This window comes from Micromys minutus (genome assembly GCF_963924665.1).
Source record: "Micromys minutus genome assembly, chromosome: 3".
Classification (NCBI taxonomy): domain Eukaryota; kingdom Metazoa; phylum Chordata; class Mammalia; order Rodentia; family Muridae; genus Micromys; species Micromys minutus.
Window position 1 is genome coordinate 81,926,514 of NC_137972.1, and position 26,780 is coordinate 81,953,293.

General features: G+C 44.1%; 1 protein-coding gene across 2 annotated transcripts; it reads right to left on the minus strand.

Moving 5' to 3' along the window:
- Positions 1–1,876: 1,876 nt before the first annotated feature.
- BNC1 (basonuclin zinc finger protein 1) lies at positions 1,877–25,491 on the minus strand (the record flags this gene model as incomplete). Of its 2 annotated transcripts, none has more annotated exons than XM_080914099.1 (5): positions 1,877–2,561; positions 6,774–8,629; positions 10,666–10,901; positions 11,863–11,962; positions 25,396–25,491. In XM_080914099.1, 5 exons carry the CDS (start codon positions 25,489–25,491, stop codon positions 1,877–1,879), a joined length of 2,973 nt encoding a protein of 990 aa, XP_080770225.1. The 2 variants fall into 2 exon arrangements, with proteins under 2 accessions (XP_080770225.1, XP_080770226.1); XM_080914100.1 differs by lacking the exon at positions 25,396–25,491 and adding an exon at positions 24,478–24,555.
- Positions 25,492–26,780: the final 1,289 nt, after the last annotated feature.

The window sequence follows — 26,780 nt, forward strand, 5'->3', positions numbered from 1 at the left end:
CCAGTTTAAGTGGGACACTAGATTCATGAAGGTGAGCAAAAGTGAAGAAATTAAGTTGTATTTGAGGAAAGGCTTATTATTTCATTATGTTCTATGTTAAGTATTAGGTAAGGCTTAGCTTGGCCAGCACGGGATTTATGAAACATCACAGTATGTGGTTTTTTCTTTAAAGATCAATACTCAGCTCATCCTCCCAATGAATTAATCACTTCATCTCTTTGACCTTTTTACTGCCATCTATAATGGTATAGGAAGTCTTGTCATCTATGGACTTTCATTTCTCTCAAGTTCAGTGTGTCTGTGTTTGTGTGCATGAGGAGATCTACTTGTGAAAATACAGACATATAAGCAAAACCATTGTTATAAATATTTGCCTTTTAAACAAAAGGTATGCCATATATTTTATTAAATCATAGAAAACATTTGCATACAAAAATTTTCCATTTGGGGGAAACTAGAATGTTAAACATCTCAGTAACAAAAAAAGCTTGAAAGATAATCTCTCTTTAAGCAGAGTCAACTTTTAAGTAATTTTTTTTAAAGTTGAAATAATTGCTAACAGGTTGTTGGCTTTCTCTATTTGTAAGCCATGGGGATAATATCTCTTATAACCATCAATTTCCTTTAAGGATTTTTTAATTAAGTCAACATGAGTCAAACAGACAGTTAACTTGAACTCTAAATACAAAACCCACTTCTTTTAAAGCTGCATAGCCCTGCTGACTACTATAAATGCCTAATTCCAAGAGACATTCTCACTTCACAGGGCTAATTACAAATCCTTCCTACAGTGGCAAACATGTCTAACAGTGTAGAATAGATCTTGGAATAAGTTAAATATTAAGACATAGAACAAGGCAGTAAGGTCTCTATTTTCTACCAAATAAATTTCAAAGTTCATCCAAACCTTATATATTTACCAACGGGTGAAGACTGGAGGGCCAGTGATGCTGAAAATGTACAACAGCTAGAAGAGCCATGTTCTCTAAGCTTGGTGGATATATACAAATGATTTAGTCAGAATCACACGGACACTCACCCCAGTGGGTCAACAGACTCTGCAGTTCACCACCTGAAGACAGGCCGTGGTTCGGAAGCATAAGTTGTCACTTGTTCTAATTCTGAACAGATTCAGTGGTGACAGGGACATGTTTGCACTTGCACCAGATAGTTACATAATATAAACTCAAGTTAAATATTATCAAAATAACTTTAAATTAAACTGAAGACCACTACTCTTAAGTGCAGGAAATATTTTTCCCTCTAGCTTTTTAAATGCATGTTACAGATCAAGAGTTGACAATAAACATATTCAAAGCCACCTAGCTTTCTTGGAGAACTCCCTGGAGTTCCATGAGAGACTGAGGGAAGAGTTAACAACTCCCAATGGAGGGATGCTCTCTGAATGTCAATGCCCTAAACTCAAGTCTGAGTTTTGGATTCACCCCTGCCAGGGCGGGGAGGGGAGGCTGAAAACGACATCTTTGGGACTGGTGTCATGCCAATGGTGACTGTGCTGTATTCCAAGGAACTTCTTCCCTGATACCCGGAATACTGCAGCCCCGCTTGCACCTGGTTCCTGGTTCCTGACCACTACTCCCTCCAGTTAATCTGTAGACCTGGAGGTTTCCTAGGAAACATGTAAACAAATCTGGGAAAACTGGCTTTCTGTATTTTCCTTGTGTCAATGGAAAACCTTATGGGCTAAGAAAAAAAATATAATAGGAAGGGCTACCCCAGTGTTGCTGTACAAGGCTGGAAGTAAAATCACTTTCGCTTGGCTTTTGAGATATGGTACTAAACAATCCAGCTACCTTATTCTTTGGATTATTTAATTCCTGAAATAGGTCAAACGCTTCTAAAAGTCTTTGGTTTGTTACTGGAGGTGGCTTGGAGATGAAGCCAGGCTCTTGTGCAGGTTGGGATTCTGACTGTGTCTGTTTCTACTGCGGACAGATGAGAACATCGTGTTACAGCCTGGCACTTTGCACTTGTGGAGCTGGCGGAGGTGCACGGTTTTGTAATGGGCTCTAAAGGTCCCTTTGTTACTGTATATCTTTTGGCAGAGATGGCAGGTTATTGGCAAACCAGAGGGTAGACTAGCAAGGCTCTGGTCAGTCTTCTCCATCAGGACACAGATGGGGTACTCATCTTCCCCAGAGACAAGGCTCTGTCCTTCACAGTTGCCATCACTGTCCTCCATAAGAGCAGTGCCTTCCTCACTCACCCCATCAGAGTCCCAGGAGGAATGACTGCTGCTCTCTGACTTCATACTTGAGGTAGTGCTCAAATCCAGGATGGTGCCCTCGCTAGGGGGGCCAGAGTTGTAGCTCTCCAGGCTGGCACTGTGAACCTGAGATATTGGGTAAACCACACTGCCCATGCCACTTGTTCCCTTGAAGATGACAGATGTCTGTGATGCTTGTGGTGTGAAAGCCACATCCTGATAGGCCTCCTTGGCCACATCTTGCAGAAGGTACGCTGTACGAAAATGGTCCTCACTAGTCTCCAACGCTTCTTCATTCAATACTTTTTGGTGGAGGCTTAGGTTCGAGCTGTGTCTACAAGAGTGAACAGACAGAGGATGAGTTGCTTTGGTAGTTGTTTTAGAGCCATTATTCTGAGTAGAGAGACTCAACAGACACTAGGAAATCCTGTGGTGTGGTGTTAGCATCAGAGCCAGAGTTAGCATCCTGTGAGCCAGGGTATGCAATCAGCAGGTACTAGACCACTGTGTGGCTACCTATCAGAAGCCAGCATTCCCCCAGGAAAGCCAACAGTCTGGAAACTTTAATTTTCACCACCAGATTACACATAACTGCCTTTATCTCAACCATAGAAGATGTCGAGACTACTTCAATTAGGCTAATTTAATGGGATACTAGAATGGGGGTGGTAAGAAGAGCATCAGTCACAAATAATAAGAAATTAAGCAGAATACTTTATTTCAATGAAATGAGGAAAGGTTACCGTCTTTAAAACACACCATTTCATATGGCCATTGAACACCTGACACACTGCCACTGTCACATACAGAAATTATAGTATTTGGGCTATACTGAATTACACATGTTATTAAGCCTTATATTTCCTGCTTCCTTTTCCCCCTTTGATGTGGTGGGTAAAGCATTAAGATTCCTAATGTGGTTTCCTATCATCTTTCTATTGGACAGTACTGGTCTAGAGCAGAAACACATGCTCACTCCAGAAGTCCTGCAGGTACAGCTGGTAACCTAACCAGCTGGAAATCGTGTGTGTGTGTGTGTGTGTGTGTGTGTGTGTGTGTGTGTGTGTGTGTCGTGTTTGCACTGTCTCGTAAGGAACCAGACAGGAGTTTTGCAAATGCAGCAGTGTAAACACACTGCCAATCTTGCACCCAGTGATTTACTGCTCACAGGCAGACGATGAGCATCCATTATGACACATGCTGTTTGCCCCCATGCTATCATGGAGTAACTTGTAAAATCAATGTTGCTCTTTTTGGGGATCCTGATAACTTCTGACAAGAAAAAAAAAATCCCTGTATCCAAAGGTGACAATCTTACAGGTGACAGAAGAATGATTCCAAAGGAGAAAAGATCAGAATTATGCCATAAAAGATCATAATATAGATCAGAATTATGCCAGAGTCAAGAAAACACCCTCTCTATAAATAAAGAATTAAAACTTTCCTTCTAAGTCTCTCAAGATATATTATGAAGGAGACCTAATCACATTTCATAAAACATAGATATTTTGTTATGCAGCTTTTAGCCCTTTATACGTTTTTGTGGACATAATGAGGATTATACCCAAGATCACCCACTTTGCAAGCCGCTCTTCTCAGCCGTAGCGCTGCCCTGTGATTATGTTAATGTTCCGCGCTGAAGGGCTGGTACTTGTCTGGCAGAAAACCAGACAGCAGATGGACATATTAATTCCACTACATTCAAGCGCTTAAAAGGCAGACATTTGCAGGAACCTGGAACATGAAAGTTCTACTACAGTGTAAATCTAGCTCCTGGGTATCCAGTGAAGACTAACAGCTAACTCTTCCCTTCTTCTCAGACCTTAGTGGGTTAGCCATTCCTAAGGCTAAAGTCCTTCCCTATGACCAGGAAGCATGATGAATGACAGACTATCTGGGTCGGGTGCCAGGCTGTCTTCTCCTAGGACTTGGTGACTCTGTCCCTGCCTCATATCCTCTCTTCAGCCCCCACCTCGCACTAAGGGTTCGCCCTCTCAACTCTACTTAGTTGAGATCAGTGACTCTTAAAGCGAGGTCTGAACAAGCCTCAGCCCCAACAGCCTCCCAAGACGAGTTCATAAATAATTATTAATTCTGGGGAGTTTTCCAGAATGTTGTGGCACGTGTTATTGCAACAGACTGAATTTAGAAGCAGATGTGAGAGCCAAGCTGTTTTCTACTAAACCAGATATTAGAGATCTGCAAAAATATAAAATAAAGCCATTTACCTCACTATATTTGTTTGGAGAAAAATAAGTCTTATCCCATTAAAATGTTATATTAACATATAATATATTATTCTTGTTTTAAAGAGACATGTCATTTTTTTTCCAGTTTTACTTCCTAATACAGTAAACAATGGACAATGGTTGCTACAACCTAAATAGAGAAAAGATAAGAATTTGAAGGTCCTTAGCTGAGGTACATTAAAAAAAAAAATGTTATGGGACTAAGACATTTAATACTTGCTGGCTTGGACATTCCCCTTCATCCAGGGGGCCTTGATTAGCATATTGAGGAGTCTGGGTAAGCACCCTAATATGTGTCACCACAGCCTACACAACACAGCAGCAATCCTCATGGCCACCTACAATTACCTTGTGCTGTTTGTCTCCTCCACTAGACCGAAGGCTTGTGTGAGCATGGATTGTTCCCAAGCACCTAACACAGAAGAGTTACTGGTCAACTCTGTCTGTCTGCTTCATTTCCTCTCCCTCCCTCTTCTTCCTCCTTCCCTCCCTCCCTAGGAAGTGCTTCTGGCTAGAGCCGTGGCTCAGAGAAGGGATGTGAGCTTCTTCAACACGGTGCATTACAGTTCTCGACCTTTGACTTAGCTGAAGCGATAGACCTGGGTTTACCCATAAAGTCCTACTTAAAATGGTGTTTTTGAAACTATAGATTTTTAGATAAATGTTTAGATATCTTGACTTTTGGGATAAGTAGTATTGAAACATTCAGAAGATGAAAATCTGTTACAGTCAAGACTATACTTACTGGTCAGAACATGACAAAACACTGTATGAAAATGAAGTATCATCTGAAAAGACCTGTGGATCCAGTACGCTTTATAATCTAGTAGACCCTGTGGACTACCATAGTCTCATAAGCAGCAAAGATAACCTAACTGATATGACTACCTCTTCTTTCTAACAACAGCTTATTCATGAGGAAACCCTCCTCCTCTCAGAGGACCAAGGAAAAGGACTGGTTCACTAATTAGGGTATCCTAATGGTTTGCTTTAAACATCCTAGCAACAGAAGCAGGAATTTTAACTAATATCTCCTGTGTCTTTAGTAAAGACAATGAGAGTGTTCTTATTAGCCCTAGCAAGGAATGTGTGTGGGAGTCTTTACATTTTCACCCTCTTAACAAATTAGGCGTTACAATTTGGACTAAGTTAGTGGTGATGCTAAGCTGCTTCAAGTCAAGCTTGTTGGAACAAATGTAGTTTTCACATCCTCTGAGCCATTTATCACACCTCATTTCATCAGACAGCTGACCCTTTCATTAAACCTCTTAGGTCACCTTTGTTTTACCTGTTCTCCCTTCCAGAGGCTGGGAGGAGGGTGACCTTAATTGTGACTGGTAGCCCAAGTGCACAAAGAAAAGCACAGTGCTGTGCTGTAGGGGATGAGCCTATGAGTGTGCACTCTGAGGCTAGTCTGTGTGCTTCATGAAAGCATCTCTCCAACAAGTCAGAGCTACTGAAACGAGCTGCCGACCATCTTCATTCTTTGATAGGTTCTAAGCAAACTGTTATTTTTTTTTTTTCTGCAAGTGTTGCTGGATGACTATAAACCAGAGAAAAGGTTTGATGTGATGGATTCTCTATTTTGTGAAATGACAATCAGGCTAATTTTGAGAAATGGTGTGACACTTTAAAAAGCCCTTCCTCCATCCCCCTACAGTCGCCCTTCCTACCAGCAGCTAAAGTGAGAACCGGCATACCATTAGCACATATACCTGGGGTCAGATTTGTTTCTCAATTTGGAATCTCTCAGACTTTAGAAAGGTAGAAATGATTCGTGTGCATCTATTAATAAACTAATATCAATACATTAATTAGTAACCCAATGATGCCAATGCTACATAAACCCTCTAGAAAGGTGATGCTGGGAATCTTCCACAAAAGCATCGTGTTTTACCAGGTCATGTTTTGTAGCTAGATGATGCCTTTCTTGGAACTGAAAATTCAAGTTTCCTCAGAATAACTACCATATCACATCATTTGCTAGAAATGCAAACTCTCGTGTTTCACTCCTGACCTACGACAGTAAATTTTAGGGTTAGAGCCCAGAAGCCTGTTTTCCTGACCTTTCAGGCCAGTACATGCTGAGGTTTAAAAACTGCTGGGTTTGCGTGGTGCTGGTGCATGCCTTCAAACCCAGCACTTGGGAGGTAGAGTCAAGCAGACTTCTGTGAGCTTGAGGCCGGCCACATCTACAGAGCTGAACTTCAGGCCAGCCGGGGCTATACAGAGAAACTATCTCAAAAAACCAAAACCAAGCAAGCAAGTCACCCAAAGCTGCCATCTTGGGACCTTACCTGTCTCTGCTCCTACGGGAAGGGAAAGCGGCAGCGCAGCCCTCCACTGTGCACGCGTGTGTCTCTCTGGCATGTGTATTCTTCTCATGCGTCTTCATGCTGCAAGCGTTTTTAAAGGTCTTCTTGCAGATGTCACACTGGAAGCGAGTCTCTTCCTTCTGCCTCACTAGTGCGTGCTCACTCAGCTGTTCCAGTTCTTTAGACTCTTCCAGAAAAGGAAAAGCCATCCCCCTGTTGGACAAAGCACCGAAGAGTCCTCCAGCCAGCAGGCGCTGCTGCAGTTCCATATAGTCAGGAAAAGGGATTTGGGGCCCCAGGCCAGGTGTGAAATGGCGTTCAAGGCCACCATCCTCCACTTCTCTTGGCACCACTGAACTCAGTGCTACCTTCTGTTCAGCCTCCCTCTCAGCAAGCGTGGTCTGCTCAAGGGTTCTGCCGATAGCTCCATGCGACTCAATCACAGATTCAAGATGGCATGCTCTTTCGCCTTGTGGAAGAGGTTCCTCTAAGCTTAGCTGTGTATGCCTCTCGTTGGGCACTCTGTGTGACTGAGGACTGCTGTCCCCTGCTTCATCTTCACTGACGACCTGCAGGGGCATGTCATCATCTGAGCTGAGACTGTGCCTCTTCTCATCAGCTATTTCTACAGCTTCTTTCTCTATTTTGATAGGCATACTGGACTTCCGGGATTTCTTCTTGGGAAGAGCATCAAACGGCATGTCTGTGGAGATCAGCTGTTCTGGGATTGAAGAGGAGAGCAGAGGGAGAGAAGGTAGCATGCCAGGTGTGTTTGCCAGTTCAGCGGGAGTAGCTGGACTGCGGTAGAAAGGGAGGACTGGCTGGACAGTCTTTAGGTTAGGGAAAAGCACACCATTTTGCCCAATGCTTGAGAAAGCTGGTTGGCCTTTGGAGTCCTCCACTGAGCCAGTGTAGCCAGGGAGGGGCCCACAGTCTGGAGACATCACTGGGAAACCTGGGCGCTTGTAGGTCTCACAGCTTGCCAGGTTCAGGCTGTTCCTGAGATCTTTGTCCCGGTTGTTTCTGTTCATTGGCATGTGCAGGCGAGGGTTGGGGTTGGCACTGTGTCTGTTCCGGCTCCTCAGGGAGCTGAAAACCATGTTACACCCTTCAATGGTGCACTTATGCTTGATCTTCAGGTGCACGGCGTTGTAGTGGATCTTGAGAGTGCCTTTGTCATAGAATGTCTTCTCGCACGCAGTGCAGAACACCCGCCCCTTCTTAGCACTAAGGCTGTTCCTCTCAGGCTTTACTTTGGCCTCAGGGGACAGCTGTGTCCTTTCCAGCTTACTGGCAATGCTGTATGAGCTGGAGTCACTTATGTGAGCACTGTCTTCCTTTTGGGTGACAGCTTCTGGACAGTTTAGACACTGTTCTTTCTCAACCTGAAATGGGGTGGAAGTTAAGAAGCTGCTGTCAGAAAAGGGCCCATGGAGCTCCTGTTTGGGGTCCTGGTTTTGGTCCTGACCCTGCTCCAGCATGTACTGCTCAGGTAGTGAACCTATCAGAGCAGGAGGCAGAGGGTTGAAGAACTGGAAAGGCAACATGAATGTCATGTTGCTTATAAGGTTCTCAAAAGGGTGCATGCTGCTGGGGTTTCCTTTGTCCACCGGAGTGGGGAGCTTAGCACCCCTGTGGCTGCAGCTCTCGATGAAAGCCCTGATGTCTACGTTTGCTGTGGCAGGTGGCATGATGATAGATTGCTCTTCTTTCTCTTGGATTGCCATGAGCTCAACTATAGACTTGGTCTCTCCAAAACGAAGGAATTGCTGCAAGGTGGCCACTTCCTCCTCACTGGTCATGATGCTCCAGTGATCCAACACCTTCCCTGAGGCATCCTAAATACAAAGCAGAATGTAAGAGAATTCCAGTCCACGGCTCCCTATTCTGTTCCCCGCGCAAGTGCATTTCATTTTGTGCACATCAGGAAGGGGCTATGGTGGATCAACAGAGGGTTTGCAGAGTTTAATCCCTGCCCACCCCGACCCCTAGGCCAGATACTCTGTGCAGATCATAAACTATGCAAATGTAAATCGTGGCCATACCATTGCTCTAGAAGAGCTCTGTAAATGTGTATTACTCAAACCCAAGCCAGGGAAGTCCGGTAATTATTTTTCATTTTATTTCAAACTAGCTGGTTGTCATATACGATTTCTGTCATATATGAGGCACAGTGATTTTCTTCACTAAAATAGAAATATGCATCACTTGAACGACAGTAGAATCTTCATCTAAGGAGTACAATGGGGCTGTGAAGACTGGATATAGCTCAAGTATTCATTTGCTACAGACTTAATATTAAATCTCCTAAGCACCTACCATCAACAACCAAGTGAGCATGTATTGATTGTCTATTCATGTTCACAAAGCAGAGCTATAGTTATGCTAGAGTGCTGGAAATCTGTCAAACTCTTAACAAGGCCTAACTTTCCCCAAAACTACAATAAATATTTTATCATAGAACATGTATTTGATGGCCTACTGAGATTTTTTTTCACAGCGCATGTGAGAGTTTTGAAGATGAGGAGGAATGTAACATCATAAATATTTCAAGCATCAGAGGTTCAAGGTAATTGATTCCACATTTTTAATCCTAACACTAGAAAGCAAGATTATTAGGATCATTAAATATTGATCTATATCATAATGCAAGACTGTAATGCAGCTCTATGTATGGCCATTTCTAGTCAGCTGAGCACCCTACAGCAGAAATGGGCACATAGATTCAAGGCTTTAGAACGTGGAAGAAACGTGCTCACTTAGTGAAGGCACTCACAGCCTTCTGGATCTTCAATTAGAGAACGAGGGGAAAGGGTTTACTGCTGCCCACCTTTAATCCCAGCAGAGGAGGCAGGGGCAGGTGGAACTCTGTGAGTTCAAGGCCAGCCTGGCCTACCTAGACAATTCTATGCAAGTTAGGGCTACATAGTAAGACCCTATCTAAAAAAAGAAGAGGAGGGGGAAGAGGGAGGAGGAGGAGGAAGGGAAGAAACCAACAAACCAGCGATATTATATCTACTTCATCATCAAAGTACTAGAGGAGCGTGTGCATAATAAATAGGTGTTGCCAATATTTATTTTTAGTGATATGATCTACCCCAAAACTAAAGTTAATATTAGACTTGAAAATACACACAGCTCTCATTTCACTGAAGAAAATTTAACCAAAGTTTGCTGACATGTGTAGTGTAGTAGAAAAGACTCTGATGGTGTCTGACTGAGGAGCCTGAGACACTGCACACATAGTATGACACAGAGAAAGAAGTTCAACTTCTCCGGAAATAGATGAGAAGCACTGAAGTACAGGGCAAAGATGAGAATACAGAGGAAGCTGGAAGAGAGGAGGAGGAAGTGAGTGAAGAAGAGTCACCTGCAGGAGGGAGAGGACGGGATAGAGACAGTGAGGAAGGGTTGCCATAGGAACACAACAACATCACACAGGGAGCTGAGGAAAGAAACCTAGCCACAGTGGCACAGGCTTTCCAGAACAGCAAAGGAGCATCTGCTTGAGCGCTGTTTGCTGTGTAGTTCTGACACAGAAACGCTTTGTCTCGTCTCCCAGCTGAGACACAGACTCTGACACACAGAACATCCCAGGTCGGTGCACAGTTTGGCAACACTGAACATAAAGCAAGTGGTTTTCTGTGGAAGACTGCTTAGTGAAATAAGCTCAAGGGTTCACGCTGTGCCCCCATAGCCTAAAGCTTCGCAGAGATCTTAGGAAAGTGCACACGATTCCTCCTAGAACATGAGTCTGGGCCTTAAGTCATTAGGAAGAAGTTCAAAGGGAAGGAGGCCGAGGGACTGGTGGGGAGGGCACTGGGTCCATCAGTTACATGGGCACTCAAGGAGAACAGGGCCAAGGTCACTGTACCTGCAACACATATCCACGGATGTAATCCTGGAGCGTCCAGTCCAGGGCATGGAGGATCTGAAGAACCTCATCTTGCTTCAGCACACTGAAGAGCCGGTCCAGGAGGATTTTCAGGCGAACAGGGATAGCTTGCGTTCCATAGAGCATGAGGCTGCTAATATCGAACACCACATTGGACTGGACAATTTCCACTTGGCTTGTTGGATACATGGGGGGAATCCTCAGCTTACTTAGAGCTGAAAATCAAATGGGAGATGTTTGGGCGAGTTCTAATTTTAGGAGAACCACAGTATAGAAAGAATATAAGAAAAAAAACCATAAGAATAGCTGAGGCTATAATTAGTTATCTGTACCAACGGGGGGGGGGACCCCAAATCCATAAAGGACTAATATCTGTAGGTGCCACAGGGCTTCATGTTCTTCACAGAAACTTCTAAAATAAAAGTCAAATAAAAAAGACAGACTAAAGATTCCTCTTCCATTCTTGTGACATGCCCGAGAAGGAAAATCTTCACAAACTGGGGAAGGGGGAAAGAAAAGGGGAGCACAGAACCAGTAAGAACAGAATCAGACCAGACGGCTAACAGTCAAGAGTCTGGAGGGGAAGATGGGCCTGGGGACTTCAAAGATCTGGGGTCAAGGCCTAATCTGCTGCTTGGGATTGGGGCTTTAGAAATTAAGCCACCTAATTCCAGTCTGTTTAACACAAGAGTTACCAGCCCCTGGGAGCTATTTACATTAAATCAATCAAAGTTAAAGAGAGGTAGAGACACCAGTCTCCAGCAGCCCACAGCACATTTCTGGCACTCAGCAGTTACCAGTGGCTCACAGCCGGAGTTGGCAAATGCAAAAGCAGGATGTCTAGTTAGAAATTCCAGCTAAATCATGAATAAGGGACACATTTGCATCAGGACACATTTCAGCCACAAAATATTAGAGGCTAATTATGACAATGGGACATGTCTATCACCGTCATACAATAGCACCTGAAGGATCAGTTTTGACATATTTAGATTGGAGTTAATAAGATATTACATAAATTAAAATGTGAAGAGATAATTTACGTAGCCTGTTACCCGGAACATGCTAGAAATTACTACTGCTTAGAAGTCAGCTGCCACACTGCTACAAATCAGCTCCTCTATAAATGTAAGTCATTAAGAAAGTCCACTAAGGGATGAGAAGGAAGAAAATTACCATGAGCCACCCATCCGTGCCTGCACTGTTCACACTGACGGTGGTTTATTTTCCCAGGTTTGAAACTTTGGCAACTGCAGTTCAGAGTACAGCCGATAGCCTGCAGGAGAGAACACATGTATGTATATAATGTCAGAGCTATGTGCAGGACATGGTGCACTTATAAAACAAGCCGGCCAAACGTATGCATTATACCTTAGGAAAGAGGAACAGAGATTCCAGTATGTAGGAGACCATGAACTTCAACACAGATACTTTGCATATGACAATAAGCAGACACTATAAGGATTTCTCAACAAATATTCTGGTTTGAAACCTTCCTACTATGAAGAAAAAGTAAAAATTGTATTTTTACCAAATTTCCAAGCTGGTAAGAGCAGCAACTCTGAACAATTGCTTATAACTAGTTTGGAACCAGTGGAAGAAAGATCGGAAGCAAGAGTGATCTATGTATGGGTCTGTTACCCTCAGATGCCTCAGATATGGGAGAAGCTGGAAATATTAAATAAACTTGAGAACAGATAATGGCTGATTACATTACATGACTGTTAGAAACAGATATAGGTCAGGAAAACCCTGTGCTCATACTCAGGTGTATGCTATCGGTCATGTCTTGTATTTGTGTATGCATGTATATGTATGTGTATATGCATGTATATGTAAGTGTGTATGCATGTATATGTATGTGTGTATGCATGTATATGTATGTGTATATGCATGTATATGTATGTGTGTATGCATGTATATAAATGTGCGTATACAATGTCCAAAAGTAAGGTGGAAATAGAAACCAGAGATGCATGTGTCCAACAAAGTCCCAGTGTTAAGATTGAGAAGACACATATATAAAGTGTTTTCTCTCTCCCCTCCCCGTGTGAGCATGTGTGTTGTACATTTATGTATGCATTATGTATGGATCTGAATATGAGTGTGTGTGTCGACCAGAAGTTGATACCAGGCCCAGGTGTCTTTCTCAGTTAACCTCTACCTTGTTATTTGAGTCAGGGACTCGCAGCCCAAAGTTCACCAAATCCTACAGACTGGCTGGCCAGTGAACTCCCCAGCTGACTGTCTCACTCCTGGGGTTACAAACTGGTGCTGGGCTTTTACATGGGTGCTGAGGCTCTAAACTCAGGTCCTCATGCTTGTGTGCCATGTACTTTACCAACCCATGTGTCAAGAGTCTCTCACAAGATAGAGGCCTAAAGGATCCAATCTATTATAATAACCAACTAACAAGCAAGACCCCTTAAAGCAGCTCAGCCAGTGGGGCTCCAACTCAGTCAGTTATTTGTAGTTTGTGTGTGTGTGTGTGTGTGTGTGTGTTTAAAGCCATAAATTATGCTTCTGGGTGAAATTTGTATGGTTCAAGAGAGCTTTAAAACTGGGGAGAATGTGTTTTTGGGGAAAGATCAATAAGGCCTCTGAATTTGTGGCTTAAACCTCTAGTATGTCCATCAAGAGACCACGAGGCACAGTGTGGAGGACAAGGAAGAAGAATCTGGTCAAGGATTTGGAAAGTTCACTTCAAGGACTAGTGAAACCTGTCTCCCCTCAAATAAAAAAAAATCATCTGGTATGGTGCTGTGAAATGTACAGATACTCTGGGACAGTCTGGGGGCTTCTTTAAAAGTCAAGCATAGAGTTCCTGTTTGACCCAGAAATTCTGCTCCAAGAACAAAAAAACCTTATGTCTATCCCAAAATCATCCACATGACTGTTGGTAACACTATCCACAACAGTGAAAGTGGAAACAATCCCAATATCCACCAGCTGATGAATAAGCAAGATGTAGTTGGTGTTCTCACAATGGGATGGAGAATGGATATATGTTACAGATGTGTGAAAAGTCAGGCACAAAAGTCACATGGGTCTATGGTTCTATATATGAATACGTGTCAGGAGGAGCCAATTCATATAGGCAGAGGGCAGAGGAGTGACTGTGGGGAATGGGGCGGGGGAAAGAGACTGAATGGGAAGCCGAAGAGTATTCATTGAGTTACATAAAGGATTATCTTGCTTTGTGCTATGTTCCTTTACTGAGCTTGTAAATATTGCACTTTTTACAAACTAAAAATTTGAAGCTACCCTATGTTTTCCGTTAGCAGTGTTTTTTCCCAACATCTCAGTGTTAGCCATATTTTTTAAAGCAGTACACTATGTTTCAATTAAGGTGTGCACACATAACTGGCATTTCACACTTAACAGACTATAGCATAAACTTAAATAATATACAAAGAAAACTACAAAGAACAAGTATGATTTGCTGTGTTTTCTAGAATTAAGCACAGTCTCATCAAGCTATACCTGTAGTAACTCTGTTTAACTTGTGGAGAAACTGTCAGGTTGTTTAGAGAAGCAATTGGTTTGGTCTAGATTACCATAGTAACATGTGAGGGGGTTCATCAACACTTGCTAATGTTTCAAGACAGGGTTTTACACAGCCCAGACAGGTTTCAAATGCACTCGGTAGCTCAGGATGACCTTGAACTCCTGACCCTCCTGCCTCCATCTGCTAAAATCTGGAACTGAAGACTTCGGTCACCTCACGTTTCTGGTTTGTTTGTTTGTTTGTTTGTTTGTTTTTAATAGCCATCCTTGTGATCTTTGTGGATGTGAGTGAAATCTCATTGTGGTTTGGTTCACACTTCCCTGATGACCAATGGGTTGGCATCTTTTCTGTTTACTGGGTATTTGTGCATATTCTTTGGAGACATATCTGCTGTTAGATCCTTTGTCTATTTTTTAAAATAAGGTTGTGTTTTTGGTACTGTGATTTATACATTCTTTTATTTTCCAGGTTCAAGTCTGTTACCAGATACATTATTTCAAATGTTTACCTACCTGTTCTCTTTCTTAATAGTATCTTTTGAAACACAGAAGTTTCAGACTTTGAGTAGGTTTTAAGGTGATGAAATTAGATAATGATCACCATACAAACAATGTAATCATTTGTTGATTGTTGAGTGCCAACAACACACTACTGTTATACAAAGCTGAAGTATTTCACAATCCAGATTCAACAAATACTGCTTTAAAATAAAGTATTTTAAAGGGAAGAACATTTCTTTTACCTGTTTTTTGAGATAGCATTTGCTCTTTTAGAAAAAGGTATGGATAGCTAGACATGGTAACATATGCCTTTAATCCCAGAACTCAGTAGGCAAAGACAGGCAGGTCTATGAGTTCGAGGCCAGACTGGTGTGCACTAGTTGAGTTCAGACTAACCAAGGCTATATAAGGAGACCCAGTCTCAAAAACCAAAGCCAAACATGGTTATGGAAATATACAAATAAACTTACATTCCACTTATTTTGAAAAATAAGCCCGTCATAAGAGAAAGATGTTCTTGAGTACACACTTGGGTTCAATCCCTGAAGATTTTGCTCAAAAGACTGAGGCTCATTCAAAGTCTCAGGCATATTCCCTAGCCAAGGACTGAAGCCTGTTTTCTCCATCTCCTGCCATTCCATTTGTATGTCCCAACCTCAGACAACTGATATTTCCGGTATCTCTGTGGCTGTCCTGTGTATTAGTCAGGTACAGTGGCCCTGGTCTCTGCCCCATCTTATGTCAATTAAACTCCTTTAGACCTTTCCAAATGTCCCTAAGACCCATCTCATCTCATCTGTTGTTGAGACCACTGACCCAATTTGGTCATTCCCGTATATCAGCTTCTACCTGAGGAACATAACATAAAGAACAGTATCCACAATTCCCACTTATAAGTGTTCATTTATGAGAAACATTCATGTGGCTGCACATGAAGCCATTTGAATAAGGCTTAATAAATGTCAGAGGAATTATTTGTGAACTAGAAGAACCTAATTAGAATATGAAGAAAAGTTCTAATGTAGAGACCACTGGATTTTTTCCACATAGCTCAGAATTCCACAAGGTCAAATTGTACCATCCTTAGCTGAAGATAAATTACACCTTCTCAAATGAAACCAACCAAGCCAAAAAAAAAAAAAAAAAAAAAAAAAAAAAAAAAAAAAAAATCAAATTACAAGATGAAAGTCCTCATGTAAATCAAAATGGAAAACTTGAAGTTTACACGTTTTCATTTGGGTCCTCAGAAGGAAAGCAGATGTCTCTAGCAATCCAAATTCAACAAGTCATGAGTATTGTGTCTTAGGCTCCTGCCCTAATCAGATGATCTCCAGAGTTGTTATTAGTCATTAGGATGAGATATCTAAATCTATATCTAAATCCATATCTAAAATTCCGCCTTGCTGACTTACAACCATCATTTTCTCATTCACAGCTTGTGTGTGACACAGTTGGTCATTCACTTGGGAGAGGCCGGGAATGTATGGCCTTGACCTTAGACAGTTTGGTGGATCTGTTTAATCTCCCACACAACCCTGTTCTACCTGTAGCTTGGGGAGATGCTTCCACAGGCCTTTTGCTAGAGGAGCTGAGAACCTGTCCCAGGCACACAGTGAGGTAGATGCAGATGTCCAGCACTGGACAACAGAGGCCTGTTTTGGGATCTGAATTGATCCCAATAATAAAAACCATCCAAAGCTATTGTCACGTCTACAATATGTGTATTTTAATCTTAGACATTTTCATGGTTTTAAAGAGGTAAGTATGAGAACTTTGGGACCCCCATGTTGGTTGCATTGAATTTTTGGAGGGTTACTTTGTCAGCTCAAGGTCTTCACTGTCCGGAACACTAGCTGCATGTGGCTGCTGAGATCTGATGACATAGCATAGCGCTTACATTCAGTTCCTTGGTCACACCAATCATACCTGGTGCTCTACTTGTGTCAAGTAGCTGCAACAACACACAGGAATGACACCATCACTGCACAGTAGCTCTACGGGCCAGTGCTAAGCTCAGGAGTGAGACCAGCGAGGCTGCTGCCCTTACTATCAGGCTGTGAGGACAGAATTCTTTTAGGACACTTAAATTAATGAAAGATTTAAACTTACTAAGGGTCACACAGCTAGTCAGCTTTACCAAACATTATGTGTGAGAAGCTGCACCAAATAACACCCACGTGTAACCTGTATCCCTTTTCACAACTACTAAAGGAGTTCGGTGCTGCCATCCCTCTTTTATAAACCAAAAAGCTGAAGGATCTGCAGGCTATCCAGGTGGTCTAAAACCTGAATATTCAGGGGACAGTCTGCCTTAAAGCGTCAGTATTTGGTGCTAACACAGTAGTGCTCCGTGCAATACTTTTTAGGGTTGGGTCTTATCATACTGTGCACAAGATCAAGAGGTTGAAGTTTTACACGGTAAAGAAACTTCATCCGGTAAGTGTTTCTTGGATGTGAGTGAGACATCACTCTGGACTGTCGAGGCTGCGGTGTGGAACAAGACGGCTGAGGCCCATGCCTTCATGGAGCCTGAATCTAGAGGAGGCAGATGATGGGAAGATAAGTAAGAATCTCACAATAAAGTAAGTGATGGGAAAGAGCTGAGCAGACCTCAGTGCTAAAACCTGTTGGCATTCAGAATACTGATTAGAGGATGTCCCTTATGTAGGGCCGTCATCAAGGGCCTCAGAGAAGGACATGCAAGCCAAGTTCCAAGGTGATGGAGAGAGTACTTTAGAGAGCAAGCTCAGCAAGGACAAAGGACAAAGGAGGCCAGTGTAGTTAAACAGTGAAGTTAAGGGTAAAAAGTAAGTCACAGAGACACCAGAGGCCTTTCCGTACAGAGCTTTGTGGGGCAGGCCAGGAGCCTGAATTCTAACAGTGAGCCTCCTGACCTCTAACGACACAGGTGAACTCCTTCCACGTCATTAAGCACCTTCACTAAGTGTAATAAAATCTAGAACTTCCTCCATCCTGTGTGAGGCTCAGTCTCCATCACGTGCTGCTAGGCACCCTGCCTCCCTCAGGCCTGTCAGCCGTGAGCAGACACATAGATGAGACACGGAGAAACACAGACTGAGCACGCTTCTTGCTGCCATGTCCACAGCAGGCTCTCAGGTGCTCTGGCTCTGGCGGCTTGACTGCATAGACACCAAAGATCGGCAACAGATCAGAATGCTCCTCAGACTCTCAGAAAACAGTGAGGAAACAATTAACACCTACTGACTGGCTGAGACTCAAGCCTGGTAAACCCCACTGTGCTACCTGAATGGAGACGTGAATGACAGGACCAGTGAAGGGTTTACCTTCTGCAATGACCCAAGATGCCCATCTAGCCCTCCTAAAGTTTTACTTATTTATTTCAATTGTGCACAAGCACACTCATGCCACAGTATAAATGTGGGAGTCAGGACGTTTGTGGGCTAAATTCAGGCTGTGAGGCCTCATTGGCTGGCACCTTTCCCCACTGAGCTGTCTTGCTGACCCACCGTATCCTTTTTTTCTGATCTGCCTTGGTAAGAGAACTTTAGCTGGGTCTCATGATGCAGGCCTATAAATCCCAGTTACACACGAGGCTCACAGTAGGAGGATTATAGGTTCAAGGCTTGCCAGTACTTCAAAGTGAATTGGAGGCCAGTCTGGACAACTCAGTGAAGCCCTGTTTCAAGCTGGAATCTAAACAGAGGGCTGGGGATATGGTTCAGTGGTGAAGTGCTTGCTCAATGTGTGGGCCTTAGGTTCAACCTCTAGTATGAAAAATTAGAAAAAGGAGTTTTAATTTCCTTGTCCTCACTGATGGGTAGGTGGCTAAGCACTGGCTCATGGTGGACAGTAGAACTTCCTGGGTAGAGCATCATAGAAAGCTCCCCATACATGGGAACTGCATGAACTTCAATTCCTTTGTCCTTCCTCCATCTTGGAACAAAACCAGGGTTGCTAGAGACCACTCTGTGACCATTAGGCAACTTGGAGGGTACATCTCAAGGGTGGCTGAGAATAAAGAATGGTAACTAGTTATGATCTTGGTGCTTTTACTAGTAGCCAAATGCACTTTCTAGTTTGCACACTTACACAGTGATCTTCCCACTGGCTATTGGAAAGGCCACAAAAATCAAAACAAAACAAAACCCACCTAGAAAATGACTCACTAGGAGAGATGGCTGAGGTAAGTCTGGAGTCTGAGGCCCTATCTTAAATGATGGAATATTAAGACTCTGCCATATCCCTAGTGGTAAAAAAAAATTAAGTTCTCAACTTGAAATCAAAGGACCCCAGGCTGCCAAACCATAGCTCACCTACAATTCACTAGGTTTGGGGACAGAAAGGCTTACGGCTTTTCCAGCTTGTATTTCTAAACAGTGGACATAGATAAGTGCTATTAGTTTGTTCGAGTCCTGGAAAATTTCACTATACATCCAAAACTGTCAATCAGAACATGATCTAAAGTTGCCAGGATGCCCTGTGAGAGGGAGGCTTTGTTTCTCTCCACTGCAATGGCATTGCCATTCTCTTCCTTATGGGGCTACGGACGGTGTCGTCCTGGCTCTGAAAATCAAACATCCAAAGCTGGGAGTTGTCTCCTTGGAGCCAACCTGACAGCGTACTCATTTTTCTTACCAGAACCAGGTTTGCTTTTCGATTCTGACCTCCCCACTTCCTTTTCACAGATTCCTTTCTTTCTTTTTTTTCTTTCTTTCCTTCTTTCTTTCTTTTTTAATGTTCTCCATCAATTTTCTCATATGTAAAACCCAATAGGGGTGCGACTGGGATTCTGAAAATACCGTTGTCATTTGTCAGATGGGCAGTTAGGACAACTGGGAGAAGGAAGCAGCCGCTGAGGCCCTCATGTGTGAAGCAACACTACGCGGACACCCACCTGACAAAGAACAGATGCTCACCCCACCCGAGTATCACACCTTCACCTTGCACAGCCTCAGCCACCTGAGAAGTGGCAGTGAGGACACAAGAGAGATGGCTCAGTGGTCAAGAATGCTGCCTGCTCTTCCAGAGGACTCGGGTTCAATTCCCAGCACCTACATAACAGCTCACAGCTATCTGTACCTCCAGGTCCAGGGGATCCGAACCCTCACACAGACATGCGCACAGGCCAAACACCAGTGCACATACAATAATATTAAGTATTTTTTAAAAAGCATCGAATATAGTTGATCAGTTAGCTTGCATCATTTACAGATGAAAACCCAAGGCTTTGAAATGCCCTGAAAATGCAAAATGCAAATGCAAAGTCACTGACACCATTAGAAAATCCTGGAAACCAAGGACAGGAAACTAGAGGAAGAGTGAAGAAGGTGTTCTTTCCTACAGGACCCGAGTTCCAGGGAAGCCAAACCACTGATGAGACAGGTGTCTTAGAAGGAGTCAAATCAGTGAAGCACTAACACGTTCACGTTCACAGTTCGTAATAAAAAAGGACAACAATCAGCCCCAGTAGAGCCTGAAGAACAGCCCATTGCACATGTGGTACTCGTGTCAAAGCATCCAAACCTATGGCTGAGCAAGATTCTTCACCAACACTGAGTTTCAAAGATGCAGGAGACAGAAATATGTGCAAATGGCGTCACAAGAGAGGAATTGTCAGAACTCACACTAGCATTCTAAAGATGGCTGGCTGACTGGGCCTTTTCAACAGACGATGGCAAAGTCAAAAAGAAAGACTATAAACCTAGAAAAAGATGGTATATACATCTGTATTCTAATTTGAATGAACCAATGGTGGTATAAAGTTTATAAGACAGTCTAGGGAATTTGAACATTGCCTGGAAATTTAATGACAAGGAGTTATGATAATTAACTATTATTATTTTCTGGTGTTGAGGCTTGAACCTAAGGCCCTGAACATGCTAAGTATGTACTCCACCACTGAACCACACCCCCAAATTATTTTAAGGTGTTTTATGATATGTTGGTTTTGTTTCTAAAAGAGAATGCTTTTATATTTTATAGCAACGTATTAAAATATTTTAATGAAATTGTATGACAGCTAGAATCTCCTTTAAAGTAACCCGAGGTTTCTAGTAGTAGGAAATAGGAAATGCACATGAAGATTAACTTTTGACATCCCAAACACATATCACCAAATTTCATTCCAGTTTAATTATTTTGATTTAAAATTTTCTGTAATAAAAAGGGAAAAGTAAACTATGTGAAGACTCCCATTCCTTTCACAATTTCAGTTTGCACTAGCTGACAGAGAGTATCCTGTGTCAAGAGGCCAGGGGAGTCTTCCTCCAGGAGATAGCAGACATGTTCTCTGTGTACAAGCAATATCCTGGGTTGGTGTGTTGGGTCCAGTAACCTGGTCCACAAAACATAGGTTTCTGTGTGGCCAGTGAGAACCAATCTTGAAAAGCAATGTAGGTGGGGTTGAGGGGTGGGAGGCCCTTACGGACAGTCAGCATCTCTCTGTTGGGTCTTACGGGGTTCTGAACAATGGAAGACACTGTTGACCACTATCAGGAGTGAAGACCACGACTAAAAAGGGGACCTGGGAGCTTCAGGATGTAGTTAGTTCTGCAACGTAAAGGTAATACTGAAAGAGAACAGACTGTGACATCGCACTGCAAGCTAGGGCTCAGGAGAGGACACAAAGGCAACCAGGGCATGGAGATGGGCCTGCAGAGAGAAGTTAGGGAGCTAGAGGCCCTCAGGGGACGGATGTTGGGCTAAGTCTACCTGTAAGCAAAAGGTACACAGGACCACTCTGTAAAGTTCTCTTGGTGCTTAGTTCAAAGAGGATAATGGGAAAAATACTTGTTCTTTTGATGTGTATAAATCAAAGCCTAAATCCTATGCCAAAACAATTTAACATCTACACTCTGTTTTCATAATATTTTTAGTTTTGCAAACTGAAAATGTGAAAAATTATAGAAAATATACAAACATCTTAGAAATCAAACTGAATTTCTTCCTTTTTAAAGAAAAAGCTTTAAAATATACACAGTAATATAAATGATATGGGTATATGTCTTCCTTATAACCTATATGTAGACAAACCCAGAAGTCTTCATAAACCTTAGATAGCAAAGCTAAAAAGTCATCAGAGATCTGTAACACAGAACCAGCCTTGGAAGGTGGGAATAAAAAAAAGACTTTGACATTTTAGTTAAGGTAGGTTAGTTAAATACTTCACACAAATTTGTTACTCATGATGATCTAAAAGCCAACATTCAAATAAAACCATTTTAGGGGTTCAAAGGGAACACAAAAACCAACTTTTTTGACAAGATAAAGTCAAACTCAGTTATTTATGTCATTCCAACCCCCACCTTAAGATTCAGCACGTGAACCATGAAGCGTTACAACTGGAGGTATCACAGCTTGACTGTCATAATTCCACAAACAGGTGGGGGGGGGGGCTACGGAAGGACGGTGATATTTCTAGAAGCTGGAAAGAACTGAAAACAGTTTTCCACATTTCAGTATATGAAAGGCTCACACAATCCCCAGGAAGGGACAGCCGAATCAATATAATGAATGGGAAGAACTTTTTAAATCGTAAATTAAGAGTTCACCTGAGCTAAGCATTCTACACAGGTTTGCTCAAGCCCAGCTTTTACATGTTATTCCCCCAACCTCTCTTTACATGAGTGGAGAGAAACAGTGATCTCCTCTAAGCTAGAGCCCTTTCACAATTGGTATGGTTGATTTATAATGAATGGTCCATGTGTGGACGGGAACTGAAAGAGCTTTTTTTCAAGTAACCGTGCGTCTCAGGAGGCTCCAAACTGACCTCTGGAGAAGCAGGGCTGCTTTGTGTTTGGACTCACCTTCCTTGGCTAAAACAGGCATGTAACAGGCATGCGTGTGGATGTGGAGATCGAGGAGTGCCACACTGCAATCTTGGAAACTCCAGAAGGAGGGAGAGAGAACTTCAAAGGATGATGAGATAAGAAAAAAGGTTTCTGCTAGAAACCAACTAAAAAGGGAGGAGGATCCCAGCGCTTCCCAACGCTGCTTCTGTACAGCCCCCAGTTATCCTACACAGCCCTCAAAAAAGTCACCAACAGTAAACAAGAAAGTCAAGCTCTGTAGTGAAATACAGCAAAGGGAAGGGCAAAGAGAGCAGATGACGTCCTGCACCCAATCCTAGCAAACCAGAGCCATGTCAGCTCGAAGAACCCGGGTAAATGGCATTTCTACTTTCTTTCTAACCAGACTGCTTCTGACAAAAGTTAACTACCTCACTCTAAATGACATCTGCAGAGGAGAAAATCCACCCTGGGGTGAAGCACACCCCTCCTGCAAGTAATTTTACCTTGCAAGCCTTCGGGGCAACTCCTTTTAATGGCCACCGTCAAAATAACTTCCAAAGCCATATACAGAAGCTCAAAGACATTTCTGGCCGCTTGTACTGCAGTTTCATTTTACTAACAAACAAAAGTTTTTAAATGTTCCCTCACACTTACTTCCTGGCATTCAGAAATGACAAGTGTGTGCTGAAGAGACAATCATTTGTTTTGAAGGGAAACCAAGATGGCTTTTCTCACCACGGGGCAGGGTCATTTTTCTAAGCTGATGATGATCTGAGGTATAAAACGTTGGTATGGGCCTGGGATACAGGTCTAACTTCTTCAAGGGAAAAGGTCATAAAAACCAAACCATCCTCTGTATAAATCTTATTATTTCTAAGGCAATGGATTTATGTCAGTTAACATTTCTTATGTGAATTCCAACCCAGGTACACAGATCACTGGTACATATCCTAGGAAATATTCATGGACAGATTACTCAAACCAGTAACCATTTTCTCTCTAACAGAGCTCCATGGAATCCTTACCAGTATGCATGGGTGAAAATGACAGTAAAAATTAAATTAAAAATTAAATTATGCAGCTGTATGTACTCAATTTGAGTTCTCAAACTATTAGGAGCTCATACCCTAAAAGATTCCATCAAAGTGACTGAGGATTCAGCTACAACGGAACACAGCCAATAAATGAATGGAGACAGTTACCATTTCTGTAAAATCAAACTTCATGAACTTACTAGACAATAAATGAAAATAACAAGTCATATGCTTTTTAAACTGTCTGGATAGTTATTAAAATTCCCCAGAGGAAGAAGGGTAGCTGTCTGTGTCTATTTTAAAGAAAAATAAAATAGAGCACAAATTGTAATGCTTGAAGTAATGTGCAAAATTACACTTCGATGCCTACAATTTCAAGAAAGGTATAATAATACAAATCAACAAATTTGGGGAGGGGCAAATGAGAAAGTCATCTGTTTCACTACTCAACAGAAGTTTTAATGCACAAACATCAATTTGTAAAGTTAAATTTTAAAAGATTCCATGAAATCTAATAGCACAGTGAAGGCAACGAGCAAGGAAAGAAAAAGATTTGCCAAAATGCTCTTTGTCAGCTCACCTATACTGTCACCAAAATCTTGTTGCTTTAATAAGAATTTATTTATTACTGTTGATACATCTGTTTCCATGAAGTAACACGTGTATACACACACACACACACACACACACACACAAACCCTCTGACAGGGATTCCTAGGACATCAGTGGGGCCTCTTTCAAGCCCCTTAAGTGTTAACAGCAGAGGCCTGGCTGCGACCAGGCGTCTGGCCTGATTTAAATACCCTCATCTTCAGAGGTCTGCGGTGAGCCTAGCCATAAAACTAGGGGACATTACCGAACCCCAGAGTGTCTGATCTCCCCCACCCCAACATACACACACACACACACACACACACACACACACACACACAACTTCACTCATACAATTAAGGCTGCTAGTTGGCATTCCATTTAACTGTCAAACGCAGGCTAGTGGCAGCCCCACAGCCACAAAGAGATGCCTTAAACGAGAAGAACATGTTTCTACACCGCATTTGAGAAAGTTTGGCTCCGAGCTATGTACTGATTGGTATCAGATCTCTCACTCGCCTCTCCAATCTTGTCACATCTGGCTGACAAATCCCCAGGAGCTTATCCAAAGTCAGGTGGCCCGTAGGGTTAAGGGGGTCCCTTGGGAAGCAGCGCCCGTGGACAGCGGGCACCCGAAGCGGATGCTGGGGTACGTCGGGCTGGAACCCCGCTGCCGGGTGGACAGTCGCTGCGCCACTAAGCACCTTACCTCTGCAATGCCAGGGTCCCTTCCTGTCACCCGCAGGTTAACTATCTCCAAAGAGACAGGACCTTGGCTTCCCCATCAGCATCCTGACGAGCTCCTCCAAGTCCCTGAGCGACCTGAGGACACCAACACCCCTCACTGTCCCACGCTCCAGCAGCCAGGCGGAAAGCCGGCAAACCAACTTATGCCTTCAGCGCGGTTCATCTGTAAGCGTCCCCTTTAGACACGTCTAAGCTGAGGGTTTGCGGCTCTTGGGTCTTTTATCTCTTCCCTTTATTTAAAAAAAAAAAAAAAAAAAAAAAAAAAAAAAAGCAAGTATTTGTCCCTCAGGGGACAGGCGCCCCCTCCACGCCTCTCCTCCCGAATGACCGGAGGTCACGGCATGAAATACCAGACTGATGAACGTTCGTACGCCAGCAGCGGTTGGACAGGGGTGCTGGGGTGTAAGAGAAACGGGGCGCCGCTCACGGGTCACCTCGCTGTGACTGAGCCCAGGCTGGGAGGAACCGCAGTTCGGCCTCCCAGGACGCGCAGGGCGCCGACGAGCAGGTGGCCCTCGTCAGGGGGCCCCGCGCCCATCGCCCGCGCGACCGCTTACCTCAGCCATGCTGCGGCCGCTGCAGAGCCGGCCTTCCCGGCGCGCGTCCCCTGCCCGGGCCGCTCCGCGTCCGCCCCGGCTCGGCGACCGCCGCATCCACGCTCTGGCCGTCTGGGCCACCCCCCCGCCCCGCTGCGCAGAAGTGGGCGGCTCCCCGCTGCGCCCGGTGGCCGCGCCGGCCCTTGCGCCCCTCGTGCGCCCTCGCGTCCGCCCCGCGCCCCGGGGGGCCGCCCCTCCGCTCGCCCCGCCCCGCGCCCCTGCTCGGGCCGCCGGGGGGCTGCGGGCGCCGCTCGGCCGGGAAAGGCCCCGCGAAGTCGCAGCCGCTGAGGCCAGGCCGCGGGTCCCCGCGCACAGCGGAGACCTCGGCGGCCGCGGGCGCGGAGGTGTCGGCCCCCGGCGGGCTTGAAGGCACTTGTTGAGAAAGAGACAGACGTGTCGGTGTTTGCCTCTCTCCGGCGAGGGCGAAACGCTCTCTGAAGTTCCCTGGCTCTGCTCTCTGGGGCTGGTGCTGCCTCCCTCGCCTCCCCCGGAGGCGCCTCGGGTCCCGGTGCGGACCAGGCGGGAGGCTGCCCCGCCCCCGCCCCCACCAGGAACTTTTATTTCCACAGATGTGGGGACTTGGGTCGGGTCGTGGAGGCTTGATTGGGAACTCAAACACCCAGGTCCCTTGTGTGCTCTTAAAGTCCCGGTACCGCTTTCCTGGGACAGGTGACTTCACCCTTTCAATCTAGGTTGGAAAGCGGGGTTAGGCTTTCTCGCCTCTTAACGGGGTTCTAAGGAGAGACCGAAATGAAGTGATAAATCAAACAAGAGCTTCGTCCCAGTGAACCGACAGGGAGGGGCCCGCCAGGAGAACCTGCTTTCCGGGGCCTGAGGACAAAGAATCCTTCAGCCCTAAGAGCAGGAGAAGATAGTCCACAGCTGGTGTGAAACAGAAACAGGCTTTGCTATATAGCTCTTGGGTAGGGCGGGCCCGAGACCTGAAGAAATGCCAAAGTGTTTGGCTTTTTGGGTCTGTCCTGTTTTAGAATTTAGAGCCTAGACTTGGAGTGGCAGGTCTTGTTTCCTTTACTTCCAATTTGTTGCACCTGCTTCGCTGCTGGTGGGCGTCCTTGAAAAGGGAACACAGTCCTACACAAATCAGAGATGGAGGGACAAAGGATGAGTTGCAAGCAAACAAACAAGACAGGATGCCTGTTGCCCCCACGTGCTCTCCACAGGCTTCAAAGAGGGAAAGGTGAGAACAGGACACATGTGGAAAAAAAAATGTGTGGGTATCTGTGCTTTAAGGGGGTCAGGAGACTGGATGGACACCAGTATTATCACCAGGTGGCGGTTCTGGGTCTACATGGTGGTACTTTTCCTTGCAGGCATGCAGTTGCCTG